The sequence below is a fragment of the Salminus brasiliensis genome, chromosome 16 (assembly GCF_030463535.1).
Source record: "Salminus brasiliensis chromosome 16, fSalBra1.hap2, whole genome shotgun sequence".
Taxonomy (NCBI): Eukaryota; Metazoa; Chordata; class Actinopteri; order Characiformes; family Bryconidae; genus Salminus; species Salminus brasiliensis.
This window is the reverse complement of record NC_132893.1, coordinates 8,985,368-9,012,200: the sequence shown is the minus strand read 5'-3', so window position 1 is coordinate 9,012,200 and position 26,833 is coordinate 8,985,368. Positions and strand designations below refer to the sequence as shown.

Below are 26,833 nucleotides of genomic sequence, written 5' to 3'. Positions count from 1 at the left end.
GCAGGACCATTTTATTGTTTTTCTGCCCTAATACTTGGTGTACTGTTTAGACCTACTGTCTCAATGTCTCTGCTGCCCTATTTGGCCCTATATTATAGCAGTTTTATTATTCTGTGTCCCAAATTACTTGCTATTACATATAAAGTCCTCTACTGAGTTCTTTTTTAATGTAATGACATTTGTAGTGCCCTATCTAGGGAGTATTAAGCCATTTGGGATTGAGCCCTCCATATACACCACTAGAGGACGCAGCAGCTTCGCGCAGGTCAGGCTTGCTGCCTTGTCGCATGTTTGGTGACGTTCTCCAACTGACTCGAAAGGTCTCCGATGCCGAGGCCTAGCGAGTTCTCTGTAGCTGTTCCTCTGGTCAGTTTTCAGCAAATGTCCACATACCCGAACCCGTTCTGAACGGGTGGTTTTCTTTATGAGGGATTTTGGCGGATTTAAGAAGGGCTTCAGCTACACAGCGCGGTCACCTCACCGAGTGAATTAGCACGAACTGCGAGCGCTTCTGGAGTGGAGGAACCGAGGCTTGGAAAGATGACATCTCGGAGGTGAGGCTGTGGAGATGAAAAACAAACGATATGCAGAGAGGTTTACTTCTCAAAGGTAGAATAGTGTCATCTGTTTTTGAACCGGAGTAACGGTCCATTCGGACACGGTTTGTAAGTACATCTTAGGAGCGAAATAAAACTCCAAAAAAGGAAAGTTTGAATCGGTGGTGAGAAGAAGCGCAGAGGCTGTTTCAAACTTGCTCTCGTTGCTAACCCGCTCTATAGTGCATTGTGCTACAGCTAGCTAACTTGCTAACGATTTTAGCCAAGCGAGTGAGGCAGTACGCGCTGTTGGTCCAGCTGGCTAAAACAACCCCATGTATCAAGAGCGATTTATAGCCCTAGAAATCCAGAAAGCAAAACCACGTAACTGAGCTGCTTAAACAGCGCATTTTATTGTCAACTTCAGCTTCTGTGTTCATGGACACGTCACAGACTTCGGCTGCAAATGTAGCTAGCGACCGAGAAAGCGTCCTTTAGTCCGGTTTCACGACTTCTTAAAACTCCCAGCAAACACACAACGTTGTCACAACGTTGTCTGCTGTCTTGCAACGTTGCTACAACGTTGTCAAAATACGCTGCTATTTACGCTGTCTCAAAAAGGTTGTCACAAAGTTGTAAACAGCTTCCTAGCACCTTGTCAGAAAACGTTGTTGCAACTTTCATTGTTGTGACAACATAAAGAGCACCCTGCAGACAACGTTGTGGCACCAACACAGTGGGTTCACACAGCATTGTCACAAGTTGCTACAACGCTGTTAAGAGGTGGGCTGTTTATGTTGGTCCAGCTGCGTTTAGCATGAATTATTCTTGTTCTTTGACTAAATAACTAAATAACTCAAGAATGGGTACTATAAGCTGCTTGAGTAGAAGAGAGATGATGTATTAAGCATAATCTCTGAGAGATGATATATTAAACATATTAAAGAAATGGCAGGAAATGTAGGCCTAAAAGTAGATTTGTCATTATATAAAAAAAGAACATATGGATTGATGTGAACTGGGGCATTTTATAGAAGCTCACTCTTTAAAGTGGTGATTTGAATCAGGGTTGTGATGTCTTATAAAACAAATATAGCCAGTTTACTTAATATCCAGTATGACCTGTGAACCTACACAGCAGTGTTGGTGATGGAAACATTAGATTGCTCTAAATGTCTTTGTTCACATCAGAATTACTTAATTTGAATAATTAATTTAATTCCCTTTACGTGTTGTTGTTATTATTATTATTATTATTAATACCTTTTTGTAAGTTTATTGGATCATTCAACATTATAAGGACGTTATAAGTAGAGATGGACCAATCAGTGTTGTCTTTCAGTACTGTAGAATTCGTTGCTCACCAATAATGCAGTGCGCTTTGACCTCATACAAGTCTGCAGCAACATGCAAAATATGTATCAGCCTAATGCTAAATTATCGTCTGATCGCGTATCTATTCTGAAAATCTGTTCTGGGCGGAGACTGAAACATAGCCAATTGGTCCTTCCCTACCTGGCTATATTAGCCTTTAGCTAATATGTTAGTTTCAAGCAATACGGCAGCCCCAAGAGACCATGCTAGCCACTATAAAGCGTGGCAATATGACACAAATGTGACATACCACTAAGTGTTATTATTGGGAAACTTCAATGAGGTACATGGGACATCTATATCACTGCTTAGCTCCAAGACCGTACATTCAGTAACAAGTTTATCAGTCTTTAATAGTTACTGATACTATCTTTGCCTTTATTGTGCCTTTTGTGAAAGCAGAATGTTCTGTAAGAAAAAACGTTGTGATATTCTGTCAATAGGTGGTTCCACCCCAACATTACTGGTGTAGAGGCAGAGAACCTTCTCCTAACCCGTGGAGTGGACGGGAGCTTTCTGGCCCGTCCCAGCAAGAGCAACCCCGGCGACTTTACCCTTTCTGTCAGGTGAGTGACCACTTCAATCACGTGATGATAGAGAGAGAACAGATGGCACTGCGTTTGTGTTTATTTGCAAGTACAGTGCACATTTGTTAGGATTCAGTTGAAGAGAGAACCATTTCACATCAAAAAGCTGTGTTTATGTCAGAAACCACAGAAAGGAAGGAGGCATTTAAATGAACTTCATAACCTCTTGACTGATCTTTTGGTGAATCTTTCCAGTAGACCACACAGCACGTCAGTAACTGTTGCTATACTGTAGCGGCATGTACACTTTATGGACAAAAGTATTGGGACACAACTCATTGAATCCATCATTAATTTATATATGTATATACATATATATTCATTCATTATGTTTTACAAATGTAAAATTGTGAGATGAAGGTAACATAATGAAACACACAGAACTGAAAAAATGTCTTTTAAATATCATATGTAAAATGAATATAAATGCAATTTTCTTGTGAGGAAAAGTAAGAACACCCCACATTTATTGCTACTTAAAATGTCTAAAATTAGAATCAGGTGCAATAAAGGTGCACGTATTTGTCACTGTACAGTGTACACTGTACAGCGAAATGTGTCCTCCGCATTTAACCCATCTGGTAGTGAACACACACTCACACACACACATGTGTTAGGGGCAGTGAGTACACACACACACCCAGAGCGGTGGGCAGCCAACTCCAGCGGCCAGGGAGCAGAGAGGGTAAAGGGCCTCGCTCAAGGGCCCAACAGTGGCAGCTTGCCGAGCCCGGGAATCGAACCCACAACCCTGTTATCAATATCCCGGCGCTCTAACCGCTGAGCCACCACTGCCCCAGCACACCAGCTGGTTTTATTGCCTGTTATAACAGCAGCAAGCTTCTTTTTTTATCTAGGTTCAAGTTTGTAAGGGTGCAGGGTTGTTTTGCAGGGCTTTTGGCTGTGTTCCCCAGTGTGGTTTTCAGGGAAATACACTATATGGACAAAAGCATTGGGACACCTGCTCATTCATTGTTTCTTTTAACAATAATCTATGATATTAAAAAATAAGTTTATTCTGCTTTTGTTGGAGCAACTGTCTCTACTGTTCAGTGAAAGCTTTCTGATGCTGTGATTTGTTAGCTAAGTGAGGTCAAAATATTTGATGACCACCACCCAACTCATCCCAGAAGTATTGGATGAAGTCATTGCGGAGAATGTAGTTCCACTGTTCCATAGCTCAAAGGCTAGCTCAAAGCTAGCATTAGACATGGTGCCAATAGGTGTGGGTTTATTTGAGTCCGATTCTATTGGCAGGACTTCTTTACACATGGGTGCAACTTAAAGTAGCTGAATGCATTTATTGGAAGGGGTGTCCACAAACATTTGGACATAAAGCTTGTTTGCTGATACACACTGCCCAATCTTCAATGAAATGAACAGTCACACTGAAATATGGCTCATTGCTCAAAGCATTTAGGAACCACAGCAACATGAAGCAAGCATGAAGACTGTGTAAACTTATAGCACACAGTCACTAAGTTGCCAAAGCTGACTGACTGTAAAACCTGTACGGGGGAACCAACTCCATAATAATACCTCTGTAAAACAATCTGTTTTAAGTGTAATGCATAGGTGCCTCTATTTGTCCATATAGTGTATATTAGAGCCATGTATTAGCAAAAACCTGACAAGACGATATGTACCATGAAACAAGGGTTACGATTATGCAAGATTATATTGCAATCACTTGCATTATTTTAAGGTGATAATATTGTGTGCTTTGCTTTTTCTCTTTAAATTTTAGGAAGACTGTCTTTAAGATAGTAGAGTATAAAAAAAAAATAGTATTAAAAAAAATACACCACCATATGCAAAACATCTTGACAAAAAAAAAAAACACTGCTATCTAAAGGTCAGGGCTTTAAGACAACCTAAAATGAACCACTGCCTGCCACCAATCTTTAAATGTAAACTATTAAGTAAAAATAAATACTGTTTTTGAGAATCAGTACAGTTTTAGAAAAAAAATCATTTTACAATATTCAAGAATATCAGTATTTTCTTTCACCCCTAATATCCTAATATTTTTTCAAATGTACCTTCATGATCATCATGTGTGTTATTACAGCTTGCGGTTCCATTTCAAATTCTGCTTCCCTTTTTGCCTCAGTTCTGCATACACTAGTCGTTAATACATCCACCCAACATTTTGTTCCTTCAAGACTTTGTTCCTTTTTTTGTAGAGCAGTGCTTCTGATGAAAGCTAGCGCCATTTGTTTAAGCATTTTAAATATAATTGGACATAACCTGTAAGTAATTTCAAATGCTGACTAATTGCTGCAGTATTTGGGGTGTAACTGTGCATCGAACAGCTGTGATTTGTAATGAACATGACCATGTGTATTTTGGAAGTGTGACAACTTATTGTGCAAAACCGCATTTAATAGCTATAGTATCTAATATGGCAGTTGCAGTGTGTGAACACCAAGTGGGGCAAAACCAGCAACAATCAACATCCCACTCCAGCACAGTCCTCCTGCCTCCCAACTCTAGTCATATTAGTAGATTATACAACAACCAGTAATGTTTCTTTATTCAAATTTAGTTTCAGTTATTGTGAGAATTACAATATTTAGTGAACCTAGCGTCTTTAATCAAATTAAATCATGAGCTAGTGTATTGTTGAACCTCTGTCCAATTCTAGTTCTCAAGACCAGTCTTCGATCCTCCTGGCCAAGTGCATTGGGCAATATGGCCTAAATGTTTTTATTTCTTTATAATGAGAATACATACAGCACACCAAAAGAACAGTAGTGTCACATTACAAAATGCTGTAATCAGTCAGTACAATCAGTACTAATCTCTTAGTATCACTGACAGTTGGAAATAAATGTAAACATGCACAACATAATTTATAAGTAAACGGCAGGTAGGCAAGTCGGGAGAATTTGGGGACTATTGCAAAGAATTTCTCAGTATAACTCTTTCCTGCTGCAGTAAGCTCTAGACACTACCCAGAACATTCATATCCAAATTATTGTAAAAAAAAACACAAACAAACAAAAACACAAAACATGTCTTGCCATAATAAGAGAAAGGGCTGATTTGTCAGTGCAATATTTATGTACTCTGTGTATTTATTGTAGTGTGTAAAGTGTTATAATATTTTGCTGTGAAATTTGCTGTTGATTGCGGCAAAATTAATTACTACTATGGTTGTGTGTTGGCAAAAACCTGGCTATACGATATGTATCATGATGCAGGAGTTTTTAGTAGAGATATTTAGTATATTGTGATATTGTAATTAAGATGAATTGAAGTATAAGTCTGAAGGCTGCAGACAGAGTACAACACTGCAATCTAGTGGTCAAGGGTTTAAACTGTCTGCCACATCTTTACATGTAACATTTTATTAAAATTTAATACACTATTGTGTGATCTAATTCAGTATTTCAAGTGCACTGTTATTTACGTACACCCCAAATCATTACAATGTGGGCTTCTAAATTTTTTTACAACTGGTGCAATTTTTTAAGCTATTTATTTATTTATTTATTTTCATGTTAGGCGAAATGGTGCAGTCACCCACATTAAGATCCAGAACACAGGGGACTACTATGACCTATATGGAGGAGAGAAGTTTGCCACGCTGGCTGAGCTGGTGCAGTACTACATGGAACACCATGGGCAGCTGAAGGAGAAGAATGGAGACGTCATTGAGCTCAAATACCCTCTCAACTGTGCTGACCCTACTTCTGAAAGGTGACCCTTCAACCACATTCACCTCAGTTTTCTGGTCATGGACAGTTGGTTTATGTTTTATAACGGCTTTTATTGTGTCTGACTGAAGTCATCTTGACATTGTCTCATTCTCCAAGGTGGTTTCATGGACACCTTTCGGGTCGGGAGGCGGAGAAGCTGCTGACGGAGAAAGGGAAGAATGGCAGCTTCCTGGTGAGAGAAAGCCAAAGTCATCCTGGGGATTTTGTGCTGTCCGTCCGAACTGGCGATGACAAAACAGACAGCAGCGACAGCAAACCCAAAGTCACTCATGTCATGATTCGCTGCCAGGTACCTTTTTTTTTCATCTTTACTGACTTAGAAGTGTTGTTGATATCTATGATCAGAGAAGCATATTGTAACATTGTAATGTCACTTATCATGATGTTAATAGACATCTCCACATTGCCAAGCCCTATCTCTGTAGTTCTCGTTTTGAGTGTAAAAACACATTGTTCTTTTTGTTTTTTAGCATGATATGAAGTATGATGTTGGTGGTGGGGAGAAGTTTGACTCCCTAACAGACCTGGTGGAACACTACAAGAAGAACCCTATGGTAGAAACATTGGGCACAGTCCTTCAGCTAAAACAGGTCTGCTATTGAGCTGAGTGATTCCACACATTCAGTGATTACATCATTATTAGATTAGAATCTTAACTGCCACGTCACCAAGGTCAATGGAAATTGATATTGATGTGTTACAATATTGCTGTGACATACAGTCATGAGAAAATTAGGACATCCCAGGAAAACCATTGTCTTTTACAACATATTTAAACATGTGTGCAAGGAGGGTTGTTTCAGAAGTCCTGATCGTTGTCTAGGTGTTCTTTGACAAGCTTTAACTTATCCTATTTTTTAAAAAATACACATCAGGGTCCTCCTTGTATGCCTCCCTTGAAAATCAAACTTGTTTAGTCTCTTTCTGATGATCGATACTGTACTTGTAGCAACATGTAGGTCCTGACATTTTAGGATTGTTGGACATGCATCTTGCAGTCTGCTCTTGGGCTAAACTTGTTAGAATGGCCTGAGCTGACCATATTGGCACTTTATTTGACACAAATTATTTTGTGGACAATGTACTCGTATGCATCTACATCCTTCTTTCTGAAGTCCTCGGAGAGGAGGATTTCACCATGGGGATTTCACTCATCTCAACAATCAAGGCCAAACCAGACTAAATGTCTGAGGTTTAAATAAGACCGCTTCATTCACATAATTCTTTTATCATCTGCAGCTGATATGCTGTTAATGACATTTTACAAATTATTTCTTATTGTTTAGTCATGTTATATGCATGACATCACTCACCAAATGTAAGCATACTGGTGGGGTTTGTCATGGGACTTTATCGCCAGAGTTTCTAATTTACTTGTTTGTTTGAGTGTAATTGTCAGGAAAAAGTGTTGTCACTTTTTATTGTTTGGAAGTTGTTTAAATGTATGTAATTGCCTCTTTTTAAAGCCTCTGAACACCACTCGCATTAACGCAGCTGAGATTGAGAGTAGAGTGCGAGAGCTCAGCAAGCTAGCTGAAGCCACCGACAAGGTCAAGCAGGGCTTTTGGGAGGAGTTTGAGGTGAGCCACCAACCTGATCATTGATCCACACTTGGATAGCTACATTATGTTTCTAGCAGTTGATCATTGCTAGATGTTCTTAATTTTGATTTGTACTCTTTCTGACTACTCACAGACACTTCAGCAGCAGGAGTGCAAGTTGCTCTACAGTCGCAAGGAGGGTCAACGTCCTGAAAACAAAAACAAGAACAGATACAAAAACATTCTTCCCTGTGTGTATACATGTTTTGTTTTGCCCTACTTTCTCTTTTGCTGCTTTGAGGGCTGGGAATCGAATCCAAATAGAGTTCCTTGATTCCAGGCTTTTGGGAAGAGTTGACTTCAAAGTAGAGGTCTGCACACAATGGGTTTGCCCACAAGTCCCACACAGTTTGTTAAGTAACTTGAAGATGGGGTTAAATTTGCCATCACTCACCGGTAGCTAAGGAAGTAGGACTTTTAGATTTAAGGCATTTAGATTATTGACTGTGGGGCGGAAAGACAGTAGACTCCAGTTAAGCTGCTGAGAAAACACAGACAAACTCCTTTTTTTATCTTATCATACATAGCTGTGTAAAACAATATATATATATATATATATATATATATATATATATATATATATATATATATATATATAGAAGTATTGTGATATTATGTTTTACAGTACTGTATTGATCCTTAAACTGTAGATGTTTTTAATTAATAGTTTACATGCAAAGATTGGTGGCGAATAGTGGTTTATTATGTGTTGTGTTTAAACCCCAACCACTAGATAGAAGTGGTGTTCTCATTGACTGCTAGATATCAATTATTCAAATGCAAATATGACTAATTTTAAATGCATTTAAAAACTTTTGATTAAAGTAAATTCCCTGTGATCTATTGTTGGATGGGATGGGAGCTTATTTAACTGGATTTCTGTGTTGAAATTTTTAGACTCAAGAAAATTATGTGGGATCAACTTTATTGATTCCTATCACTTGAAACTGAGATCAAGCCTCTGGATAAGGGACAACACAGAACTGCTGTTGTAAACAAGATTGAGAGTTTGGGCAGATAAATATTGGATGGTGGGAGGCATATGTTGATTAAGGGCATAAGGGCATATGTTGATTAAGGGCATATATGAAATGGCTAACATTGCTCTCCCTGCACCTTCTCCGCAGTCGATCACACGCGAGTGGTTCTCAACGATGGTGATATGAATGAACCAGGCTCTGACTACATCAATGCAAACATCATCATGGTAGTAAATTTATTATGGTAAACATTGATATAATCATAAATCTGCTTATGTAAAAAGATAAGAAGTTTTAGTATTTGATAGTGAAAATCACATCTAATGAAATTATCAGTACAGTATCAGTAATTCCAGTAACACTGCTGATACTGGCTGTATTGCTTCAATGGTAATACCTGAATCAACACTGATACATCGGTATGTGCTGTAGGTATGCAATATATGGTGTGAAAGACAGTAGCTTATTGGATATTTGACTACTTTCTTCCTGCAGCCGGAGTTGGAGTCAAAATGCAACAATGCCAGGTTAAAGAAAAGCTACATCGCCACCCAGGGCTGCCTGCAGAACACAATAAGTGACTTCTGGAGGATGGTGTTTCAGGAAAACTCCAGAGTCATCGTTATGACAACTAAGGAGGTTGAAAGGGGCAAGGTAAGATCTGTTCCCTCTGAAGGACACTAGGAGGATAAGGAAGTTAACTAAGGAGGTTATCTATCTTGTTTACTCCTGTGTTTTGGCTTATTTATTATTTTGTGAGAAATGTATGTTCAGGTTAGTTTGAATACTTCAGCTGATATTTTTTAATGTGGAGTTAAAATCAGTGGTTTGTGTACTGTATAATGACAATACACTGAAACTAACCTCAGTTTTGTTGTTGTTTTCTGTTTGTTTCTTGTTCCACATCCTGTAGAGTAAGTGTGTAAAGTACTGGCCAGATGTGTCAGCACTAAAAGAATATGGGGCCATGCGTGTGCGCAACGTTAAAGAGACATCAGCCCACGATTACATCCTCAGAGAATTGAAACTTTCTAAAGTTGGACAGGTAACACTTTCCTGTACAAAGGGGATTTATAATAAGATGGTCATATCTAGGTTTTCTGAATTGCTCTAGTTTCAGCTTCTCATATTAAAAGGGGGACTTAAACTAGGCCAACAAATAACAATAGACCATGTTTTGCATTTTTAGTATAGAACTTCCTGTCAATCTTAACCTACGTAGCAAAAACAGTTTTAACATTATTAACTCAAGATAATATTGTTAGCTTGGCTTGTTTATTTGGTTGGTCCCTTTTGAGGATACTGTATGTAAGGCTTTACACAGCATATGGTGTAGTAAGTTACTGTAGTGCATCTCTGACTCAATTAGACTCAGCTGTGACATTGTTGCTGGTCACTGTTGTACAGGGCAATACAGAGCGCACTGTGTGGCAGTACCACTTCCGTGCCTGGCCTGACCACGGTGTACCCACGGACCCTGGTGGTGTCCTTGACTTCCTGGAGGAGGTCAAGCTGAAGCAAGAGGGCATTTTGGAGGCTGGTCCCATCGTGGTGCACTGCAGGTAGGAGAGATAATAGTTTCTGTCTTTTGTTCCTGTCTTTTTTGGTGTGTTGTGATGTTTCTCGCTGGGATGTACAAGTTATTTTAAATATTATAAATTATGGAGATTTATTTTATCTTCTCATCAGTGCTGGGATTGGACGAACAGGAACGTTTATTGTGATTGACATCTTAATAGACATCATTAGAGAAAAAGGTAAGGCCCCAAGCCACTTTACACGTGATTAATTATGGAATATCACTGTGCAGAAGCTTATAGATATTTAAAAGGATTATGTTGAAGTAATTATGTTTTAAAGGCATGCATATATAATGTGTTTGCATGCACATTTGCAGGAGTGGACTGTGATATTGATGTGCCAAAGACCATTCAGATGGTGCGCTCACAGCGCTCAGGAATGGTCCAGACAGAGGCACAGTACCGCTTCATCTACATGGCAGTTCAGCATTACATAGAGACACTGCAGCGCCGCATAGAGGAAGAGCAGGTGTGTCTGTGGATGATAGGACTGTACGGTGTCTGTTAATCACAGTACTGGCCATTGCAGTGCTCATTCAGAGTGCATGTAGGCCTCTAACCAACCACAATGTGTTTCAATAAAGGTTTTCATGCAATTATATGGAAATGCTAAGTATAATGCGGATAATGTTAATTCCAAATGACTAGTATTTAGTATAATCTGATTTGATCTAGTACTAATAATCTAATCTATTCCACAATAGATGATATTTTGTCAGCTGTAGATAGTATTTTTTATTATTATTATTATTATTATTATTATCTTTCAGTTATACGTTATGCTGTGCCCCTAAAATTCCATTTTTTTTTAATGCTCACACTGTATTTGCTGCAAGTTTGTTGTTGAGTTAACTCAGAACCCTTTGTTTCTCCTTTCAGAAAAGTAAAATCAAAGGGCGTGAGTACACCAACATCAAGTACTCTCTGTCAGATCTGACCGGAGGGGACCAAAGTCCCCTGCCCCCCTGCACTCCTACACCAACCTGTGCCGAGTGAGTAGCCTTACATTTTTCTGTTGGTTTGAAATGAAACATTGAGCTACACTGTAAGAGCAGAGCTGTGAACAGTTTTGCAGTTTAAAAACACCATGAATCTCACATTTATTTACTTTTTTATTTAAGAAAATTCTTAGGTTTGTAAAGCACACATATAGATGTCCTTTATTGAGTGGAATTCTCAAAATCATTTAACTTTATTTGTGAGTTGATTGAGCATGTACTTCATATGGTCTATGATTATGATTTTGATTGCGTAGCTTGCGAGAGGACAGCTCCAGAGTGTATGAGAATGTGGGTCTGATGCAGCAGCAAAAGAGTCACAGATGAGACTTAGACTCCAGCACTGTCCAGCTCACAGGTGAAGTCCTTTGTTTTACACCGCATCACAAGAGTGAGAGGGCACATTCATCCTTTAAAAAATATTCTGATGTATTGTAACCTAATCTCTGATACTTACCTTTGTTTAAATAAATGATTAACCAATAAATAGCTCATGTAAGTTTGCCCTAGTTGTCAATGTAAACTGGGAGATGCTAATATTGGGTACTGATTTTTATTTTTTCCCTGCTCACACAGCTTTAACAACACTTTTCATGAACACCGTCTTAGTTCCATACAGAGAAAGTTACCAAATAATAACAATATTAAAATCTCAGACCGTTGTCAAATAGGACTGATTAGTGTTTTTTAGCATCTGTTTTATCATACTTCTATGCTGTTTTTTTCATCCACATTATGCTGAATGACCAATTATAGTAATTGAAATTGCAGATAAAGATTAGGTTGAATAATGCTTGCAAATAATGCTAGCACTTGTAAAATAAACCAAGCAAAACACTGTTTTTGTTTCAGTCAGAAATGTTAATGTTGATTACTCAAGTCTAAACACCACTTTATTTTTTGACAGGAACCATGTTTTTGTTTTTGCCAGCCGCACCTGAATGCCTGAAATGTGATCATTGCTACATGGAAAGACAAACAAATACCCCGAAAACATTTTTAAAAAGGAGGAAAAAAAACGGAGACCAGTCTGTGAGGGCTCAGGAATCGCTTGGATGGAGTTAACTTAATTTCTCCTCCCTGTAACGTAGCCTTTTAACCCCCATGCTAAGAAACCACTGTGAACATCATGAAGCCTTATTCCTGAGAATGGAGAAGAGTGTGCCCCTACAAAACGAACTGCTCAGCTATGGAATTCTCTGCAATCAATTCAGGCTACAATTAGGAAAGTGTAAAGTGTCTTTTTCTCCTTTTTTTCATGTGTCTTAAAGTGTTTTGTTTTGTTTTTTTGTTTTCTTTTACCAAAGAAAGATTATATTAGAGTTATTACAAGAAGTATGATTTTTCTCCAAGGAAAATGAAGGTCTGTGCCAAACAGCCAGCCTCAGTTAGTCATTCATGTCAGCCTTTTCTCAAAACGATCTGGGAACAGGGCATAAGGGACCCCTCCAAAGAGTTAAAGGGATGCATACATCAACTTGAAAGCAAAATCCAGTGATCGAGTGGCCTAAACCTGTTACCGAACGAATGTTCGTTGTATGTTTGTACCACCTTCACAATTTGACCAACTCAAACCAGGGATGCCTTTCAGTTCTCCACGTGATCAGTGTGTACGAGTGTGTGTTGCTGTCAAGGGTGTAGCCGTTGCCTGGTGTTGGGGGCTTCTACGGTGTGTTCAAAACAGACAATCTCTGTTTGTCTTTCATCCCTTGTGAGAAATGGAGTGTCCCGACTGAAGGAATCTTGGGACTGGACATTTTGTTAAGGGAAAGCTTCTTTTCTTTCTTGTTTGCTTTATTTCGACATCTTTTCCAATTCTGATTGTGTCAAAGTTACTGAAGCATTACTGTGCGCATAACACGCCACCCAGCAGGCCTTGCTGATGCTGCTTGGCCACTGTGACTTTTTATGGTTTGTTGTTTTCTTTTTTTAACAATATGCTGTTGCCTTTTTTAATGAAAAATCGTCGGTTATGTATAAAACACCATGTGAACTTAATTTCTAAATCTCTGAGAAAGTGACTGCATGTTAACATGATATTTTGAGTGTCGGTTCATAGGGCTTCGAAGTGCTGTTGCTCTGTGCTCTGTGATGGAGAATCCTTTACTTTTGATTGAAACGTTTATCTGCAGTCATCTGCCTATGGTATGTGTCCTAGGAGGTGTGTGTATGTCTGTAGAGGTTTTTGTTCATGACTTGTTTTTGTTTGTTTGTTTTGAGGGCAGGTTTAGATTACCTGTTATCTTTACTTGTTTCACTAAACCAAACATTTGTTTTGTTTTGTTTTTTTCTCTATGGATTTAAGTGCTTGACATTGATAACAGTATTTTTTAATAGTATTCCCACTTTTGTTATTTAATGTATTTTTTCCCCCCACATGCCTTTATTTCTAGCCTTCTCATTTCAGATGTGTATTGCATCCCCCCAACTGCTTGCCCCATACACATTTGACAGGCTTGGACCATATATTCATAGCCTTATGAATGTAATTCATCCCATAGAATTATATTCATAGTATTGGAGATTGGCCTTTTCTCTTAATACGTTCACACGGCCTTGAAAAAACGGCCTTCTAGGGCGTTTAAGAAGGAGTTCTTCAGTTCTGTTCTCTTACAGATGGGGATCGCCCATTAGTTCAGGGGTCGCATCCAGTGTACTGTAGTGTGTCCATTTGTTGTACTGTAATGTACGCATGTGTGAATGTGTGAGCGTGAATGTGTGTTTTGTCTTACTTGGTGTGTGTGTGTGTGTGTGTGTGTGTGTGTGTGTGTGTGTGTGTGTGTGTGTGTGTGTGTGTGTGTGTGTGTGTGTGTGTGTGTGTGTACTGCTGATAAGCGGTCAGCTCCTTGATGCCTGATCCCTCCCCCTCCCTTTTTTGGGCCATATAAACATTTATACCACATAAATTCACTCATGGTTTTGGTTTTTGTACACACACACACACACAAACGTGTTTTTGACCAACCCCACCTTTTTTCCCCCTCTTCCCCCTCCTCTCTCTCTCTCTCTCTCTCTCTTTTTGTCCAAATCTAGTCCTCTTCAGAATCACTACCATTACACCTGCGAATTACAGCCCCAAGCAAGCTAATGTGAATTTTATCATCCTCAAGAGAATATGTGGAAAACGAACTCAATGCAAACAAACTATATTTTTGAACTTGTATATTGTACATGAATATCTTGTAGAGGAGAATGTACTTACTAAACATATCTAATTGCCAATAAGATATACTGTATGTTTAACCCAGCAACTTTTCTCATGGCAAAATGTGAGCATTTGCCAAAAGCTAATAAGGGTTATTTGTGTTGTTCGGCTATCAATGCAATTAACCATTTATCAATTTGTCGATAATAAACAAGCTCACATCTTCATTGTTGTCGTTTGTTTTTTTTTGTTTTTTTTATTATTAATCAATATGCATTTGTAATTTCTTCTAGTCCTTCTTTATTACTTAATCCCACCCAGCCTCTGGTATTTTTGAGGCTATGAGTGGACAGAGCCTTATGCAAAATAAAAGTGTAATTGCCTCTTTGGACAATGCATGGATATAATAGGAATGTTATTGGCCCTAATAGGTCTACCTAAGTATAAGCAAACATACACTCACTAAGCAATTATATATCAACTAATCATGTGACAGCTGTGAAGTGCATAAAATCATGTAGATAGTGGCCAGCAGTTTCAGGTAATGGTTCACATCAACCATTAGAACTGAGGAACAAAATATGATCTCATTGCTTTTGAGTTATTGGTATTGGATGGGCTGAGTATTTCTAGAACTGCTGATCTGGGATTTTCAGCACAACAATCTTTCTCAGAATGGCAAAATAAAGAAAATGCATCCAGTGAACTTTTGCAGAAATAAACCTTGTTGATGAGGGAGGTCAACAGAGAATGGCCTGACAAAAAAGTTGTCAGAAATGCTACAGTAAATAAGATAACCACTCTAGAATTGTGGTGAGCAGAAAGGCATCTCAAAATGAATATGTCCAACCTTAATGCAGATGGACTACAACAACAAAAGACAATGTCAGGTTCCACTTCTGACTGCCAAGAACAGAAAGCTGAGGCTGCAGTGAGCACAGGCACACCTTGGATAGCTAAAGATTGGAGAAAGGTAGTCTGATCAGATGAATGTGGATTTCCCCTATTTGTAACTGTATAGTAATGATGAATATAAAATGATATAATTGTATCAGTAATACTACATTAGTGTTGTGTACTGTTTATAAAGGCATATCACAAAATGCATAAATCTTTTCAAATGTGTTTAAATGCTATTTTCGAAGGCTGTGGGACAATGGAGATACTTGTGCACTAATAATGTAAAAAAGACGCTTAATGTGCTGGAGGGTCAGATGTGCTGGATGATGTCTTTTAACGTGATTAAGACCTCGAGTGAGTTTTGGTAGGGGTCTAAGAAAATTATATATACACTTTATATTTAAGTATATGAAGTGAAATATATATTTCATGTTGTATTTAAAGATAACAGTGTTTGTACTCTTCAGATCCCCACTGTTCTGATTGGGCAGTGGTGGCTCGGTGGTGGCTCGGTTAGATCGCCAGGATATCGATAACAGGGTTGTGGGTTCGATTCCCGGGCTCGGCAAGCTGCCACTGTTGGGCCCTTGAGCAAGGCCCTTTACCCTCTCTGCTCCCCAGGCACTGGAGTTGGCTGCCCACCACTCTGGGTGTGTGTGTGTACTCACTGCCCCCAACACATGTGTGTATGTGTGTGAGTGTGTGTTCACTACCAGATGGGTTAAATGCGGAGGACACATTTCGTGCACCTTTACCTGGATAGAAAATCTCTCTCTCTCTCTCTCTCTCTCTCTATATATATATATATATATATACTGCTCAAATAAATAAAGGGAACACTTAAACAACACAATATAACTCCAAGTAAATCAAACTTCTGTGAAATCAAACTGTCTGATTGACAATCAATTTCACATGCTGTTGTGCAAATGAAACAGACAACAGGTGGAAATTGTTGGCAATTAGCAAGACACACTCAATAAAGGAGTGGTTCTGCAGGTGGGGACCACAGACCACTTCTCAGTACCTATGCTTTCTGGCTGATGTTTTGATCACTTTTGAATGTTGATGTTGTTTTCACACTCGTGGTAGCATGACACAGACTCTACAACCCACACAAGTGACTCAGGTAGTGCAGCTCAACCAGGATGGTACATCAATGCGAGCTGTGGCAAGAAGGTTTGCTGTGTCTGTCAGTACACCAGGAGACGTGGAGGAGGCCGTAGGAGGGCAACAACCCAGCAGCAGGACCGCTACCTCCGCCTTTGAGCAAGGAGGAACAGGAGGAGCACTGCCAGAGCCCTGCAAAATGAACTCCAGCAGGCCACAATTGTGCATGTGTCTGCACAAACGGTTAGAAATCGACTCCATGAGGATGGTATGAGGGCCAGACGTCCACAGATGGGGGCTGTGCTCACAACCCAACACTGTGCAGAACGCTTGGCATTTGCCAGAGAACATCAGGATTGGCAAATTCGCCACTGGCGCCTTGTGCTCTTCACAGATGAAAGCAGGTTCACACTGAGCACATGTGATAGACATGACAGAGTCTGGAGACGCCGTGGAGAGCGATCTGCTGCCTGCAACATCCTTCAGCATAACCGGTTTGGCAGTGGGTCAGTAATGGTGTGGGGTGGCATTTCTTTGGAGGGCCACACAGCCCTCCATGTGCTCGCCAGAGGTAGCCTGACTGCCATTAGGTACCGAGATGAGATCCTCAGACCCCTTTTGAGACCATATGCTGGTGCGGTTGGCCCTGGGTTCCTCCTAATGCAGGATAGTGCTAGACCTCATGTGGCTGGAGTGTGTAAGCAGTTCCTGCAAGATGAAGACGTTGAAGCTATGGACTGGCGTGCCCGTTCCCCAGACCTGAATCCGATTGAGCACATCTGGGACATCATGTCTCGCTCCATCCACCAACGTCACGTTGCACCACAGACTGTCCAGGAGTTGGCGGATGCTTTAGTCCAGGTCTGGGAGGAGATCCTCATCAGGAGCATGCCCAGGCGTTGTAGGGAGGTCATACAGGCACGTGGAGGCCACACACAATACTAAGCCTCATTTTAAGGACATTACATCAAAGTTGGATCAGCCTGTAGTGTGTTTTTCCACTTTAATTTTAATGTGTGACTCCAAATCCAGGCCTCCATTGGTTAATAAATTTGATTTCCATTGATGATTTTGTGTGATTTTGTTGTCAGCACATTCAACTTTGTACAGAACAAAGTATTTAATGAGAATATTTCATTCATTCAGATCTAGGATGTGTTATTTAAGTGTTCCCTTTATTTTTTTGAGCAGTGTATATATATAACCCTAAGTCTTAAGTACCAAATAAGTGTTGAATATTATTTAAATGGATGGAAAAAAAGATGATCTGAATTAATGTGGTACGTGTTGTCTTCCCTAGCAAGGTCAAACCCTCAAAGTGGTGCGCCAGTAAATTTATGCAATGAGTAATCCTGCAAGCACATGCCCAGACTAAAATAAAGGGTTTAACATTGGAAGTACCAAGGGGAGGGAAGAGTAAGCACATTTGCAGCATGGCAGGCAGTGTGTTATTCCTGCTGTTGGGATTCTTTCTAATTCTTCTCTTTTTGCTTGGACCCCGGAGGCCCAAAAACTTCCCCCCTGGTCCAGCAGCCATTTTTCTTTTTGGGAACGTACTTCAGCTGAGCATGAGCAACCCAGTGGAGGATCTCAACCGGGTATTTCTCTGTGGTGCAAAAAAATGTATTTGTATTTACAGATCATGTTAAAGCTTTTCTTCGTAGTGTAAATGGGCATCAGTCTGCTTTGTGTTAAGTTAGGGTAAAATAATTTGCTACATATCCATAGGCCACCAAATGCCACAAGTAAGGGGATTCTTCACATTGTAGTTCACAAAGTCTTTTTTATTATTATTTAAAACTGCGAAAAAGTGTATGTATTTAATTAATAATAAGAAAAGTAATCAATTATTCTTCTGCTATGTTATGATGCTCAAAACTGCTTAAAAAGGACAGGAAGTTTTTGTCATATAATAATAATTTCGTAATGTAATGGGGAATGGTTTACCTTGTAAGCAGTCATTGTTTATCAAATTTCCCCCACAACAATAATGGCTGATTTATGTTAGCACCTCAATGCAATTTGAGTTAGCATCAATGTAGATCTATTCATCATCAATTCATCATCAATTGTGTGTATATATATATATATATATATATATATATATATATATATATATATACATACAAGCAGTTGTGTTACAAGTGATGAGACTGCAACCACATTCAACAGATCTACCTTGATGCTAAAAGAACATATATAATATATTAATAACATAACATATTGCTAGCATATATATTTACAAAGAATCATCTATATTTAGTAGATTTGTATATTAGTGCTATCATGCTGTATAGTAATTAATTAGCTTCACCACTACACCACAAGCATTTTAATGCATGAATGTCCTGACATGTACAAATGACAAATAAACCTTAACTTTCCTTTTCTCATGCTTGGGCAGAATCTCAAATGGCTCCATACTTACATCACACATAATGAGCTATTGCTTAAAAATAAAATAACACCTGCACCGAAACATTAGCATAAACATTCAACAAATACTCCTTTGCGATCCTGCCATGTGTTCACAGTTCCCTTCTAGACATTTAGAGAGCTATTTGTGTGCAAAGACTGCACATATAGTTTGCTAAGTAGGGATCAATTTAAAATTCAGTCTGAGTTGAAAACTTTTTGAAGCAAATCTAATCAGAAACAGACATCTAAAGCTGATGAGACATTAGTAATAGAACTTAGATTTTGGTAGTTATCCTCTTGAAGGCTCAGTAGTATTTTGTGTTAGACGGTGATTTCATTTTATTCTTTTTAGCTGGCGAAGCGCTATGGAAATGTGTTCAGCCTATACATCGGCAAGAAGCCAGCTGTAGTGCTGCATGGCCTTCGTGCTGTAAAGGAGGCCCTTGTGGTGCATGCTGCGGACTTCGCTGGCAGGCCACAGGGACTCATGCTGAATCATGTCACAGAGAACAAGGGTAAACCACACAGCATCTAATCGAGGCTATTACATATCACAGTTTGCTGTTTTTTTCTTCTGTAAAACACCTGATTTTAAACTATTTGAGCTAGACCTTCACCTTGGCCATAAATGTCAAAGCTTGGTCAAAAAACAAGAATGTCATGAGGATGCTAATTCACGCTAGCATAAGGATTTGTAATGCTATTGCTAAGCTAACATTGATGCACACTGACATATTTGGTCACATATTTTATTCTTACAGAAGGCCTGAAGTGGCATTTTTATCTCAGAAATGGTCTCATCCATGTCATGCTAGGCATGCTTGCATTGCTCTTGTGACTGCTTAAGTCTTTTTTCCAGTTACACTGGCTGTTATAAAGCAAAGTTTGAGGAGATTAAGCGCTTACTGGGTCAAATAATGCTGCAATTCAGTTAGCATTAAGTCTTTCACAATAACAGTTTCCCATATTGAATAACAGTCTTTCTAAACACAAATTAGTTGCAGCCAGCATTGAAAAGGACTGCACTATATTTAGCCAAAAACACTGATTAAAGTGTGTCCATTTTCTGACAATCAGCAGGTCTTATAATGGCTAATTATGGTCCTGTTTGGAAAGAGCACAGACGTTTTGCACTGACAACCATGAAGAACTTCGGACTGGGGAAACAGTCTATGGAGGAGAGAATTCTGGAGGAGACTTTAAATATCTGTCAGCACTTAGAAAGTAGTTCCGGTAAATTATAAGCATGACATATAACTATATACCTATAACTATTACCTACTGACTTTAGCGTGCATAATTTTCTCTCTGATTCTTGACAGGGAAACTTTTAGATCCTCAGCCCTTGATCCACAGTGCTGCTTCCAATATCGTAAGTTCCATGTTATTTGGGACACGATATGGCTATGATGATGAAGTCCTTGCTTTCATTATCAACAGCTTCAAAGAAAATGCCAGGAAAGCCAACAGCGTGTGGGCCATGGTACGCTAAAATGACTCCACACACCCATGCTTTCAGTTAGCACTTTGCTATTTGTGCTTGGGAAAAGTAAAATAGCAAAACCGCAGGAGCATACCTTTGTTCACCTTTTCTATTTAAAGTGGATTTAAAATATGTTTATGTAAGGGCTTCGTTTCTACAGATAATTCTAATTGAAAGTAAAAATTAAAAGGACGTGATTTTACCTGGGTGGTTGAAAAAAAAGACCTCTACGAGGCTAAGTTTTTTGGCCGCAAGTTGAAAAGACATTGTTTTTAGCTTGTTTCTTTAATTTGAGTTCAATGTAATTACAACCATGAATTCATGAATAAATGAATAAATATTATATTCATAGTTACTCTTTATAGTAGAGTAATAATAGTATAGTAGTAATTCATACATTAAATTAGGCCAAAAACACAAAAAAAACAAAACAAAACTAAAAAAGTTATTTAATTGCATATTTCATGCTGTCTTCCCCACCAGACCACCCCGTTCTGCAGCACAACACGAAATATCATACTTTGACAGCAGCTGCAATGACTAATGAAACATTTTAGCCTATATTCAGTGAGCCAAATTGCTGCTTGGTATAACTTTGTCAACACTGTATGTAACTTCAAGTCAATGAATGTATGAATCTGCTGTGTGGATGCTTTTGTGCTCCTGTAGACAGATCTAACACTAGCTAGTAGCTACTGTGTCTAGGTAAATAAACTCAAACACCAAAAAAACAGTAACAAATAATGTCAGACAAGAAAAAAGACTGAGGCTAGCATCTTTGCTCACACCTCACAGTAAGAATAGTGCCTTATGTGACCAGTATGGCATTTTTCACACATTGTTGAGTCAAAATGACTAGTATATTGCATGCCGAAATTAGAACAAAACCTATATAGATAATATATATAGATGCACTATGTAATGACAATGAAGCATTGGGATAGAGACCAAATTCCCGACCCTCCACAACACTAGCTTCTTATAGAAACTTAGCTTCAGCTTACCCTGCCACAAACAACCTGCACCACTTACCTGTCCACCTGTACTCAATTTAAACAGTCCAGGCAGTTTCCAAAATCACGAAGAGGTGACATTGTGTCTTAGATATTTCAGTGAGCACAAAAAAGGTCTTTGGGAACAAAGAGACACACATATTTTTAAAAACTTTGTATCTCCTATTCTGATTTGATTTATGTTTTTGGTTTATTAATTTTAATTTTAATCCCCCCCCTCTTTATAATTAATTCTTTCCCCCCTTTTCCCTCTTCATAATTAATTCTTACTTATTCTTACTGGTAATTTGTTCATGTTATCACATCATTCATTCTTAATCCTCTCTCATCTTAATTGTTTTTGTGTTTTTTTATTTGTTCATTTACCTAGCTTAGCATGGCTACATACACTTATAGAACTTTATAATGTGCCTGATCACCTTCAATGTATTTTCAAGTGAAGGCTGATTGATTAACTGAATGAAGATAGCACTGTTCTCTTTTTATTCTGTTTTAGATCTATGATTCATTTCCCTTGTTGAGACACTTGCCATTGCCATTTCGGAAAGTCTTCGAGAACTATGAGGCCCTTAAAAATCACACCAGGAGTATAATTGCTGACCACAAGAAGACAAGGATCCCAGAAGAGCCACGGGATGTCATTGACTGCTACCTTGATGAAATGGAAAAGGCTAGCCTGTTTCTATATGACACCCTGCATGATAATTTTTTATCTAAAACATTTGACAGTTCTTGGTAACATGAATAGCTACTATGTGCTGGTTTTTGAGAGATCAGTTCAATACTTCTTTTTCAGCAGGAAAATGAGGGCACTTCGCTGGATGAGGACAGGCTAGTTATGTTCCTGCTGGATCTCCATTTTGCAGGGACAGACACCACGTCCAACACCATCCTCACTGCTCTTCTCTATCTTTCTGTGTACAGAGATGTACAGGGTGGGTATGCTCTTATGTGGCCTACATTAGTATTACCTATTTTTTTATGACATACTATCTTGGCTGTGATCTTATGGCTAGTTAAAAAGTAGAAATGGAAAGCAAACTCCAGGCTGATCACTACAAAATAAATAATAATGACAAGTACAGACAGAAATCATTCTTTATGTGCATGCTCTTGCTGTTTTTAGCTATTCAACATACTTTTGTCCATTAGTGGTCCACTACAGTGGTGGTGACGGGCATCAGGGTTAACAGAGTATTTTATTTGTATCCAAAATGACCAGTGAACCTACATGCATCTTTTTAATTCGTACTGTTTATTAAAGGTTGCATAATGGTAAAAATGCCTGTTGTGCACTATTTTACCCTCCAACACTGCATGTACTGCTCTGCTGTATTAAAAAAAACAATGGTAAAAACAACTTCTTAGGGATCATTCTTGGTGTTTGTAACCACTTCATATAATATGTTTGTGCAATAGAGCTTTTAGAGGTCTTGCTCATATTTCCACTGCTGTCAACAATTTTGACTCTGTAAGTTAGAATTTTTTCAGAACAACACATTTCATATCAAAGCACTGCTGCTTACAAGCTTACCATTTAATTACAACTAAACTTAATTGAGTTTGAGTCAAGTGTGTGATGGTATAGGCATGATGCTAGTGCAAATCTAAAGAAGCAAACTAGACACTGAGTCTAGACATGTGGACCATAAATATGGTGAGGAGAAAAGATTTTTCACTGACCCATAATTTTAAAGAGTATATAATTATTTCATGAAGACCTGAGAGTATGTAGATGTTTACAGCCATTTAATATGCAGTGTAGTCTCAGTATAACAATTTTCAGTGTAATCAAATCTCTTTTTATTATTCAGTTCTCTGCCAGCAAGAGATTGACACAGTCCTCCAGGCAAAAGAACATGTCTCATATGAGGACAGGCAGCAGATGCCCTTTGTGCAGGCCACCATCCACGAGCTCCAGCGTCTGGCTAACATTGCACCGCTGGGCGTCTTCCATTCTACCACCAGGAACACCCAGTTAATGGGCTACGACATCCCTGAGGTGCTTGACAGGGTGAACTAATTAACAAGCAAGCCTTATGTAATAAATAGGGCTTTTCATAGGTGCAAAACTAAGGCCCTAAAAAATCTTAGCATTTGTTTTCTCCCCACGTCGCCTAGGGCACGCTGGTCATTACCAATCTTACATCTGTTCTGTATGAGCACAGTCAGTGGGCGCAACCAAATGACTTCTACCCCTCCCACTTCCTGAATGAACAAGGTGAATTTGTGAAGCCTGAGGCCTTCCTGGCGTTCTCTGCAGGTAAGAAGACATTCTTTGTACCATAACTACTGACAGAAATAGGGTTGTGATTTGCACACTGATGATGGTGGAGAGATAGGAAAGGAATCATTCGAGGTACAATTTTATCAGTCACAAAGAGAAGGACATACTAGTTAACAACAAAACTATGAAAAACATAATTTACACAATGTCCCATTTATTATAAACCATTACATTAATTCTAGTTGATCTTCCAAGGACAGGAGCTACAAAACTAATGTAACCTCACGTTGTAGGACCTACCGTTATCTGGGAAAATGGAAGCATAGGCAAAAGTTAGGTTTTAGTATGGCTAGTAGAAATAATGCAAAATTAAATAAATGTACCCTCTCTATAGAAGAAAACAAAGGAAACTCTAAAATGTGGTAGAGGGTCCTCCAGGACCATGACTAAGAAGTAATGCTCTACTCCACAGTGATTTACCTGGTTTATTACTCCTGATTCAGCTCACTGACAAAAACAAGTTCAGTCAGGTTTGTTATAAAATGCAAAAATGTGCCATGCAACAACGTCCCAGGCCCCCGTATAAAAGATCTAGTCTCTAAAATAATAAGGCTCTTGTGTGGTGCTTGTGTGGCAGGTCCTCGTGTGTGTCTGGGGGAAGCTTTGGCCCGTATGGAGCTCTTTCTCATTCTGGTCACACTCCTCTGGCGCTTTCATTTCGTGTGGCCTGAAGACTGCGGGGGACCTGACCTCCGGCCTGTATTTGGAGGGATACAGGCTCCCAAGCCCTACAGGCTCACTGTCATACCAAGGAGAAACCAGGGCGACCACGTGGCTTTTTGAGCAGCCGTCAGCTGAATTTAAATAACCCAAAAGTGTGTCTCAGAACTCTGATTTTGTCCTCTGTTGTTTTTTTTATAGTATGTGATTGTTTTTGCTCTTTTGGATGTGATTGGTCAGTGATTTTACTGATATACCACAGGATAAATGTAGTATCACTTACAAAAAGATTTTCACACTTTAACAATTCTTCACAATTGAAGCAATTAAAAAAAATTAAAAATATTACCAATATAATACTGTGGTGAAATGATTTCAGTATGGTTTTCAAACATGTTTAACAAAGCCATGACCTTTTTTTATTACTGATATTATGTAGGACATTTTCTAACTATCCATTCCTAGCTTATTTTAAAAATACCACCACAGCACCCTTTTCTTTCTTAGAAATGATCTACACCCACCTATTCTCCATGCTGCAGACATTGTACCACATTTGCTACTGTATTGTACAACCACCACCAGGTGGCAATAAAGCTGTGATATATTGTGGGCCCTCTGAGTAAAAATCTGTTTTGTGCTATGAGAAGAGTTTAGCAGATGTACAACAAATGTGCATTGTGTCATCTAATGTGTCATATTCCTATATTCTGTAGGGTTTAGAATAGGGTAAACAATGCAATAATATTCCTGGAATGCAGTGGGTTTTTGAGACAACAGCAGTAACCTGAAAGAGAAGCACTTTGAGGCACAGTGATACACTATATGTCCAAAGGCATCCAGACACTCTGCTACTTTAAAGGGTAGCCATTGCACACTGTATATAATTGCACACAGTATATATGCATAATCTCCATATAAAAGCATACCCGATATAAAGAAAGGCTTTGGAGCAACGAGTCTATGCTTACAATGCTTGCAATAAAAGTGTCAGACGAGTGGGGTATGAGGCCTCCCAGCACTGGGCTGTGCAGCCCAGTGATGGAGCTCCATTTGATGTCTTTGGGATGAGTCGGAATGGCGTTTTTGCTGAAGAACAGCAACATCAGCAACATCAGATCTACTAATTAACATAAGTATCTGACAATACCATCACTGCCCTGAATTATAAACATACCTTCACCTATTCAGCCTATAGCAATATCTGCTTTTGAAAAGAGTCACAATGCAGGGCCAATCCTATCCAATCCAATTTGAGAAAATTAAGGGCCAGTCAGAAAAGAGGTCATTTAATATTGGTCTGTTACTAGTTACTAGTTCGTTTCTATTCTTGCGTGCAAGAGAATATGTTTGGGGAGGATGAGAGGTGCCCCAAAGTAGGATTTCGCTTAGAGCAGTGGTCTTCAGGGACTCCTAGATGGTCTGCGTTTTTTAGTTCTATCCCCATGTGGTTCTAGTGAGATTAAAGCATAAAATCTGGACTATCTGGGGGTGGGGGGCGTCCCAGGGGACCAATGTGAACGCCACTTGCTTAGGGCATGCACGTGTTCACGTCGCGGTCTTAGCTATAGCAAGAACATCAATAGCACTAGCAATATTTCCAAATCCTGCCAAATGTTTTCCCTTCTCCAGAACAGCAGATCAATGGGTACTACTTAGCTGATGAGTTCGGTTTGGCGTAGAAGAGCAGTAAAATCAAAACTATGGGGTTAGAAATGATGACCACTGAATTATGGCCTATCAGAAAAACGCTTTTCTACTCCGCTGAGTGCGGGGGCGTGGCGTGAGGAAGGGGGCGTGGTCGTCTCTCTTTCAGAAGGCAGCGTTAAAGCGTGGAGAGCAGCGTACGAGGGCGGATTAACACGAGCTCATCTCTTCTCTCCTGCTCGAGTCAGCGGTGCTGGAGGGTGATAGCTGATCAGATAGCATCCACTGAGAGCAGGTAAGTTCAATAGGGTTCACATGTGCATCCTCGTGTGGAGGTAGGAGCACATTTCAGCACTGCAGGTAGAACTGCACAGATGTTTAGTGTCTCCATTGGTTCAGATAACGGGGACTGAAGCTCATGTGCAGCACTGGGGTGTAATGAATGTGTTTTGAATGAATGAGGGTTTTAATCTCACCTGTCTCACCTGTGTTTACATTTATGTTCACATTTGTGACATGAATCAAGTGTGCTCATGGTATTTATTATATCAGTAATAAAGTGTGCTCATGTTATTTATCATATTAGTAATAGCTAACAGTTCATTATTGCTTTTTTATTCTTAAAAAAACCCAAATGCTTTATTCAATAACTCCCCCTTATTCCTGCTTCCAACACATCAACTTCAAGAACTGAATGCTCACTTGCTGCCTAGTTTATCTTTTGCAGGAGCCAGTGGAACCAAGTGCTAGGTTTCATTCACTTTGTCAGTGGTATTAATCTGGGGTATT

The 26,833-nt window shown here is 39.2% G+C and overlaps 3 protein-coding genes across 4 annotated transcripts in view; all 3 read left to right on the top strand.

The window, feature by feature from the left end:
• Positions 1-312: 312 nt before the first annotated feature.
• On the top strand, positions 313-14,751 carry ptpn11a (protein tyrosine phosphatase non-receptor type 11a). The gene is made up of 16 exons (XM_072658548.1): positions 313-554; positions 2,354-2,476; positions 6,008-6,202; positions 6,319-6,511; positions 6,693-6,812; positions 7,689-7,802; positions 7,918-8,014; positions 8,951-9,030; positions 9,299-9,457; positions 9,717-9,848; positions 10,211-10,365; positions 10,493-10,560; positions 10,701-10,852; positions 11,263-11,375; positions 11,639-11,739; positions 12,289-14,751. The coding sequence occupies exons 1-15, from the start codon at positions 541-543 to the stop codon at positions 11,706-11,708; spliced, it is 1,785 nt and encodes a 594-aa protein (XP_072514649.1). The 5' UTR covers positions 313-540; the 3' UTR covers positions 11,709-11,739; positions 12,289-14,751.
• A 3,218-nt stretch (positions 14,752-17,969) lies between these two features.
• Positions 17,970-24,520, top strand: LOC140537240 (cytochrome P450 2D15-like). Its single transcript, XM_072659567.1, has 9 exons — positions 17,970-18,134; positions 19,307-19,469; positions 20,035-20,187; positions 20,277-20,437; positions 21,947-22,120; positions 22,250-22,385; positions 23,265-23,452; positions 23,572-23,713; positions 24,315-24,520. Exons 1-9 carry the CDS (start codon positions 17,970-17,972, stop codon positions 24,518-24,520), a joined length of 1,488 nt encoding a protein of 495 aa, XP_072515668.1.
• A 1,690-nt stretch (positions 24,521-26,210) lies between these two features.
• rph3aa (rabphilin 3A homolog (mouse), a) overlaps positions 26,211-26,833 on the top strand; it is a 31,035-nt gene continuing 30,412 nt past the window's right edge. For both annotated transcript variants that reach the window (XM_072659037.1, XM_072659038.1), the window contains exon 1: positions 26,211-26,339. The gene's annotated coding sequence lies outside the window, so the exon portion shown is untranslated. The remainder of the gene's footprint in view (positions 26,340-26,833) is intronic.

Excerpts from the sequence above, each read along its gene's own strand:
- LOC140537240 (XM_072659567.1), top strand. The coding sequence starts at position 17,970 with ATGGCAGGCAGTGTGTTATTCCTGCTGTTGGGATTCTTTCTAATTCTT. Across the intron at positions 22,121-22,249 it reads ACCTTGATGAAATGGAAAAG|GAAAATGAGGGCACTTCGCT; the intron begins GCTAGCCTGTTT and ends CTTTTTCAGCAG. Across the intron at positions 22,386-23,264 it reads TGTGTACAGAGATGTACAGG|TTCTCTGCCAGCAAGAGATT; the intron begins GTGGGTATGCTC and ends TTTATTATTCAG.
- ptpn11a (XM_072658548.1), top strand. Across the intron at positions 6,512-6,692 it reads ATGTCATGATTCGCTGCCAG|CATGATATGAAGTATGATGT; the intron begins GTACCTTTTTTT and ends TTTGTTTTTTAG. Across the intron at positions 10,853-11,262 it reads GCCGCATAGAGGAAGAGCAG|AAAAGTAAAATCAAAGGGCG; the intron begins GTGTGTCTGTGG and ends TTCTCCTTTCAG.